General features: G+C 41.2%; 2 protein-coding genes across 2 annotated transcripts in view; both read right to left on the bottom strand.

Moving 5' to 3' along the window:
* LOC111949771 (multiple epidermal growth factor-like domains protein 6) overlaps positions 1-3,101 on the bottom strand; it is a 17,430-nt gene extending 14,329 nt beyond the window's left edge. The window contains exons 1-3 of the mRNA XM_070433847.1: positions 3,092-3,101; positions 2,143-2,340; positions 1,900-2,022 (exon numbers count right to left, since the gene is read on the bottom strand). Of these exons, the coding sequence (XP_070289948.1) occupies positions 1,900-2,022; positions 2,143-2,340; positions 3,092-3,101 (331 nt within the window). The remainder of the gene's footprint in view (positions 1-1,899; positions 2,023-2,142; positions 2,341-3,091) is intronic.
* LOC111949770 (multiple epidermal growth factor-like domains protein 6) overlaps positions 1-7,445 on the bottom strand; it is a gene marked incomplete at its 5' end in the record, with an annotated part of 18,424 nt that overhangs the window by 1,880 nt on the left and 9,099 nt on the right. The window contains 6 exons of the mRNA XM_070434079.1: positions 1,900-2,031; positions 2,143-2,340; positions 3,505-3,626; positions 3,838-3,959; positions 4,221-4,358; positions 4,723-4,845. Coding sequence (XP_070290180.1) covers positions 3,528-3,626; positions 3,838-3,959; positions 4,221-4,358; positions 4,723-4,845 — 482 coding nt within the window. The remainder of the gene's footprint in view (positions 1-1,899; positions 2,032-2,142; positions 2,341-3,504; positions 3,627-3,837; positions 3,960-4,220; positions 4,359-4,722; positions 4,846-7,445) is intronic.

Raw genomic sequence — 7,445 nt, 5'->3', positions numbered from 1 at the left:
GTCTTGGTGGTCCAAACTTCTTCCATTTAAGGAAGATGGAGGCCACTGTGTTATTGGGACCTTCAATGCTGCAGAAATGTTTGGTACCTTCCCCAGATCTGTGCCCTGACACAATCCTGTCTCGGAGCTTACGGACAATTCCTTGACCCCATGGCTTGGTTTTTGCTTACATGCACTGTCAACTGTGGAACCTTCTATAGATAGGTGTGTGCCTTTCCAAATCATGTCCAATCAATGAATACCACAGTGGACTCCAATCAAGTTGTAGAAACATCTCAAGGATGATCAAAGAGAACAGTGTGCCCTGGCTCAATTAGAGTCTCATAGCAAAGCATCTGAATATCTTATGTAAATAAAAGATTTCAGATTTATTTTTAATACATTTGCAAAAAATCTAAAACCTGTTTTCACTTTGTCATTATGGGGTATTGTGTGTATATTGCTTAAAACATTTTTTATAAACAATTTTAGAATAAGGCTGTATCGTAACAAATATGTAGAAAAAAGGGAATAGTCTGATCACTTTCGCGAGTGTAAGGATGGACACTGCTCTTTTCCATGACACTATGAGGAAGAGATACCTAGTCGGTTGCACAACTAATGCTTAAACCCAAAATGTTGTCTTCCCTTGATATTAAACCCACGCCCTCTGATCAGAGAGGTGCGGCGGCTTCCATAATCGACGTCATCTCGGCGTCCATGGAGCAGTTGTTGTTGGGGGTTAACTGCCTTGCTCAAGGACAGAACTGCAGATTTTTCCACCTTGCCGGCTCGGGAATTCGAACCAGCAACCTTTTGGTTACTTGCCCAAKGCTCTTAACTGCTAGCTGCCTCCCGCAGACTGACCAGGTAAATCCAGGTGAAAACTATGATCCCTTATTGATGTCACTTGTTACATTAAATCCACTTCAATCAGTGTAGATGAAGGGAAGGAGACAGGTTAAAGAAATATTTTAAGCCTTGAGACAATTCAGACATGGATTGGGTATGTGTGCCATTCAGAGGGTGAATGGGCAAGACAAAATATTTAAGTGCCTTTGAACGGTGTATGGTAGTAGGTGCCAGCTGTACTGGTTTGTGTCAAGAACTGCAATGCTGCTGGGTTRTTCACGCTCAACAGTTTCCTGTGCGTATCAAGAATGGTKCACCACCCAAAGYACATCCAGTCAACTTGACACAACTGTGGGAAGCATTGGAGTCAACATGAGCCAGCATCCCTGTGGAACACTTTTGACACCTTGGAGAGTCCATGCCCCGACGAATGGAGGCTGTTCTGAGGGCAAAAGGGGTGGGGGGCTGCAACGCAATAGTAGGAAGGTGTTCTTAATATTTTGTATGCTCGGTGTATACTAACATTAAGGATGGAAACATTGTAGTTGTCTTCTTTCCAAGCTAACAATGAAAACCTAATAAGATTACTAAAATGGCCATTCTCTGCTACGTTTTCAATCTTCCCCACTGGTCAGGTAAAATGGATTCATCATAACGGAACTCTTCTTGGTGTGAATTTGAACAATGGTCCAAAGGAGGACGTTTAAATGTATAAACATGACTGATGGTAATGGATTTATTCCCACGTGGCTACTCCACTCAGAATGATATCCCTGGTTCAGGTCCAGCCCAAAGACACTCAATAATCATGCTTGGTTGTGAAACAATGACTTCTGGCCTCTTTCTAACAACCCTGGCCTGGGAGATGTATTCCGTCTGTTGTGGACTTGGCCTATCTCCAGGCCAGATCTGGGTTCAAATACCTAACCCCGAGGACTAACCAATCAAAYAACTGCCTGCTCAATAATAGACACTGAATAACACTGAAACTCTKTCAAGTGATAGATGACTTCCAAGGGTTACAGTGGTAATAAGAGAAGCTGGGGAGAGAAGAGGAGAGRGACTTACRCTCGTTGCAGATGACGCCAGTCCATCCAGGTGTACATTCACAGTGTTCTCTGTCCACACCACACACTGCTCCGTTCTCACAGTCAGCACAGCTCACACTYCAGTCATCCCCAAAGGAATCATCTAGACACACTGACACACACACATGCACATAGTCCTGTATAACCATGGCATGATTTACAGTTTTTGCCACATGTCACATTGAGCATCAACCAGACATGTATGTAAGCACTGATTTGCTACCTATGTGGCTGACCAGGGTGAGTTCCCCTCTCTGTGCCTCTTCCTCCTGGTCTTCACCATAGGGTGAGTGCAGGGCTGCAGWGTACTGCAYGAGCRGAGGGGGCCGTCGGAACAGCAGATCTGGCAACCTGTGCACTTCCAGATCCTCCTCTGCATCATCCTCCTCTTCATCGTCATCCAGGTCACTGTCGTACAGCGCTGCATTGGGACAGGTAGACAGGTGGAGAGGAGACACTCAGAACACATTCACATGAATCACATTTACATTACATCTAACTATACTATACTGTTTTATACTATACTATACTATCATTTACATTACATCTAACTATACTATACTGTATATACTATACTATAATTGTACTTACACTTCTAACTATACTATACGTAATTATACTATACTACTTTTACGATTACAGTCTAACTATAGTATAACTGTATTATATCATACTATCATTTTACGAGTAGCATCTACACATACTGTACTGTTATTTATCTATACGTATCATGTTACATTACATTCTATTATCGTATTACTGTAGTTACTAGATACATCATCATTTACATTTACATTACATCTAGCTATACTATATTATTTATTACTATCATTTACATTACATCTCATACGGTATACGTATACTATTGATATATGACTATCATTTACATTACATCTACTATGACTGATACTTAGTATACTATGACTATATAGCATATCTATACTATACTTAACTATGGCATTGTATAGTTACGCTTAATTTACATCTGCTTTACTTATACGTGCAGCTTATATATGTATTATCTTACTATCATTTTACATTATTACATCTAACTATACTGTACTGTATTATACTATACTATCATTTACATTATATCTAACTATACTTACTCTTATTATACTATACTATATTTACATTACATTACATCTAGCTAACTATATCGTGTAGTATACGTGTACTCATTTCATTACATTACATCTAACTATACTATACTGTATTATAACTGTACTATCATCTTACATTACATTACTATAACTATACTTAATTATTAACTATACGCTATATTTACATTACATCTTAACTATACTGTATTATACTATACTATCATTTACATTACATTAACTATACTGTTTATATTATAATATCACTATAATTTACATTACATTCATCTGCAATACTTAAAGTGGATTGCATCATTACTATAGTCTGCTGTTAGAAAACTCACAAATGTCTCTCAGAGTTACGTTTACACGTTTAAAAACAATGTATACAAATTCACTGTGAAATTACAGATATACAAGTATATAGTATAGTATAGTATAGTATAGCATAGTACAGTATAATATTATGATCAAATAGTACTCACGGATGCAGGCTCTCTGGTCGTGGTCAGACGGAAGCCCAGTCTGCAGAAACACTCGTAGGTCCCAGGGTGTTCACACAGTAGTGTTCACAGACAGAGCTCTCTGCCAGGCACTCATCAATGTCTGACAAGACCACAGAACAAAAGGAAGTACTTTGAAAATGAAAAAGGTACTATACAAGTGTATTCTATTTACATGATCAAAACTAGAACAATGAGTTTTTAGACACTGTCAATGCATAATCATCTCTGTCTAATAAAATACTGTAAACTCAATCCAGAGTCAATTTGGACTTTGATAATGAGTGGATAATGGTCAACGTATTGTCCTCTTACATTGCAGCCACAGCCGTCTGCGTGGAGCCTATAGCCAGCCTTGCAGCTGCACTCATAGCCCCCTGGGTTGTTCTTACAGAACTGACTGCAGCACGCCTCCCCACTCTCACACTCATCACTGTCTGGGGAGATGCAACAAAAGATGATTGTTCATTTGGGCACGCAACGGAAAATATTTAAAGACATTTTGGAACGGAAATTGAAAAAGAGCATTTGAAGTCATAGTCCCTACCTGTTTCAGAAAAGGCCCATGTTTGATCTGTTGCTTCTATACTTATTGTAGAGATAGAGAATGACTATAACCAGGAGTTTTTCCTTACCTTCTGACCTGACCAGGAAAAACTCTGGGCTTCGACAATGATGACCTAACCAAGAGTACCTACCCACACAGGTCTTCCTGTCCTCAGCCAGTTGGTATCCTTGGTTACAGGAGCAGAGGGGTCCGTTGGTGGTGTGTTCACAGTGGTGGGAGCATCCTCCGTTGTTCTTCTCACAGCTGTTCACGATCTCCATCTCAATACCTGCAAATAGGAGGATACAACCAGTGAAGTGAAGGCTGGAACSCAACAACAGTATCTGTTTGCAATAAACCAAAACATTAGCCATCACTCACACATTAGCTTCACAAGAACATACTACAATTAYGGTCAGGGAGCTTTTRKTTATCATGTCACCTGACCAGGACTAARTACTCCTGACCTTTGTTATAAGCCTACGATGAGGGACCAGACTTCTTCTTGMTCAGAAAAAAACAATTGGCCTCAACTATGATGCTACGCAACTGTGATTTTGCCTGCTTTAGTTGAATTTACTGATTGTAAAGTTGCTTTGGGTAAGAAGAGCATCTGCTAAATGACTCTAATGTAAATGATTATGTATACTCACGGTAGCACTGTTTGCCGTCAGCGCCCAGCTCAAAGCCAGGGTTACACACACAGCTGAAGGAGCCCCGGGTGTTGACACAGCGATGGGCACATATGGCCTGGCCTGAGCTGCACTCATCTATGTCTACAAAAGATAGCATGATATACTGTAAGTCAATAGGGCACAGTCACATAGCACAGGTAGAGATTATATTACAGGGATCCGTGGAGTAATCATTTTTATTCATATGAGGCTATGAATGATGTTCCGAGGGGGAAAAGTGCTTCTGGTTAGGAAATTGCCTTTTGTACCACTTGACATGTGGGTCAGTGACCTTTCGTCATAGTAATGCTAAAGCACAGGCCTGGTGGTGGGCTGCTCTTAGTGATTATGAAGCGTACCGCAAACACACACATGCGCACACACACAAAGGCACGCACGCACGCACACACACACACACACACACAGACTGTTGTGTTTAATGAAGTTACCTGAACCCTATAGCCTTCTAGCCACCCCATGTTATAGTAGTAACTTCCAGCCATAGAGTTAATCAGCTTAAGGCCCCACACACACAGACAGCACAGCTCCAGTCATGGTTCATACAGCGCTGGAGGGTCGGGTCATAAAGCCTCAGCTCTAATGGGCCGGGACAATGGCAACTCTCTGATGAATGACACCTTTGTTTTGTCCAGGCGCACTGATTTTGGAGAATAACAAACGTTTACATTAACGGAGTGTCAGTTAAACCACCATTAATACTCAATGTTCACGTGTTGCTTTACACGAATGTGGAAAAGTGAGAAAGTTCATGAGACGGATAGAGGTGATGGCTATGGTTTTTCAGTGACCAATGAGGGCTAGACTTGCTTTCTTAAGAGGCACTGTCGAGCGCCCTGATCTCAGCGGGCGCACACAAGCAACCACGCACAGACTGGATAGATTTGTTTTAGTGTAAGTTACCTCGCTAGATCCAGCTCCGAGTAGGATGACATTCTTATGCCCTACACCCTTCACTGTGAAGTTGTTTAAGTCCAACGGCTAACTTTACACACAGACGCACTTTAGAGATTCTACCTAGTCACGCGTTCAAGGACCCTTACCACCACTAGTCACACAGACACCAGACACGCTGCCAGTCCATGGTTCATATCACCAGCACGCTGCGACGAGGTCGAGCGATCTATTAGGAGGCCTCAACGACCCTCGTAATTGAGTACAGGACTCTTAACCAGGCTAGCGGATATGAGGGCTTGGACTATCTCTGACTTGAATGATCACTTATATGACTTTCTGTCCATGGGCTGGTGACTAGAGTGCTTGGAGACACTAAAAAACACGTTTTACATTAACGTGGGCACGAGACTTCAGTGCTAAAAACACCTAACACTATTTACATCCACTCACATAGCTGGGTAAGACTTTTACAAAACATTTGAGTGTTCTGATTTACATAAATTCGCTCGCGAGAGTGATTTGATGTATAGAGTTTTATTATGAAGACGGTATTCAAGTTTAGTGATAGATCGGCCTATGGTTTTGTGTCAGCTCCGAGTGGGGACTTCCGATAACTTAGGCCTCAACTACTTTGCGGTTTCTTACAGAGGATTCGGGTGGTGAGAATTTATAGAACAAGTATACGCCTCAGGAAAAGTATAACTCATGGCTTACATTCGAGGTATTTACAAGTTTCTGCGAGAAATAGGTGTGGTTGGTGTCCTGCAAACTGTAACAGCGTATTGAAATATCGAAACGTCATTTGTTTTGTGTGTGTCGTGTGTGGTGTGTGTGTGTGTGTGTGTGTGTGTGTGTGGTGTGGTGTGTGTGTAGATTTGCGTGTGCGTGTGACGTGTGCGTGTGCGTGTGCGTGTGGCGGCATTTCCAGAGCATACTTTCGGAAAGTATTCAGACCCTTTCAACGTTACACGCAGGCCTTATTCTAAATGTTCTCCTCATCTCACACACAATACCCCCATAATGAACAGCAAAACAGGTTTTTAGAAAATGTTAACACAATTTATAACATTTATTAATATTTAGCGTTAGTATTTGAGCCTTTGCTATGAGACTTGAAATTGAGCTCAGAAATCATACCTGTCTTCCATTGAATCATTCCCTTCAGATGTTTCCACAACTTGGACTGGAGCCCACCTGATGTAAGTTCAATTGATTGGACATGATTTGGAAGGCAACACCTGCTATATATTAGGTTACAACAGTTTGATAGTGGCATGTCGGAGCAAAAACAATAATCGTGATGATAGACAGATACTCTGTCTTTCCCTCTCTAGCCACGTCTAAGTTGCTGCGCTAAACACAAGGGCTAGCAAGTATCACTTTTTAGTGAATAAGAGGTTCCAAGATTATACCAAGTGCCAATACTTTAAGCTATGCTGATATTCTGGCTTGGTATATCGAAATTCATCCTTCCGGCGTTTAAGGTCTCACCTTTTAGCATTTGAAATTTGATTCTAATTTTCGTTTAGGTTCTTGCTGAGGTTGGCTTAGTTCTGTAAGGTGGTCTTGTCTTTTCAACGTGGGGAATGGTAGTCCTCGGTCCCTTGACAGGAAGTTTAATATACGTGGTGAAAGAAGGCGCGTGAGGCAGAGTGTGTTCTTCTGACAGCGTTCTCATCATTCGAGCTAAAAAATTAAATTATAATTCCTTTCACAATAGTTTATATTAAACATTTAAATTACCACAATTCCTTGTGAATCTGAACACTAGAATGTGTAGATTTTCC

Source organism: Salvelinus sp. IW2-2015, linkage group LG22, assembly GCF_002910315.2.
Source record: "Salvelinus sp. IW2-2015 linkage group LG22, ASM291031v2, whole genome shotgun sequence".
In the NCBI taxonomy this organism is placed as follows: domain Eukaryota; kingdom Metazoa; phylum Chordata; class Actinopteri; order Salmoniformes; family Salmonidae; genus Salvelinus; species Salvelinus sp. IW2-2015.
The sequence above is the reverse complement of the archived record's forward strand: the minus strand, read 5'-3'. Positions and strand labels throughout refer to the sequence as shown.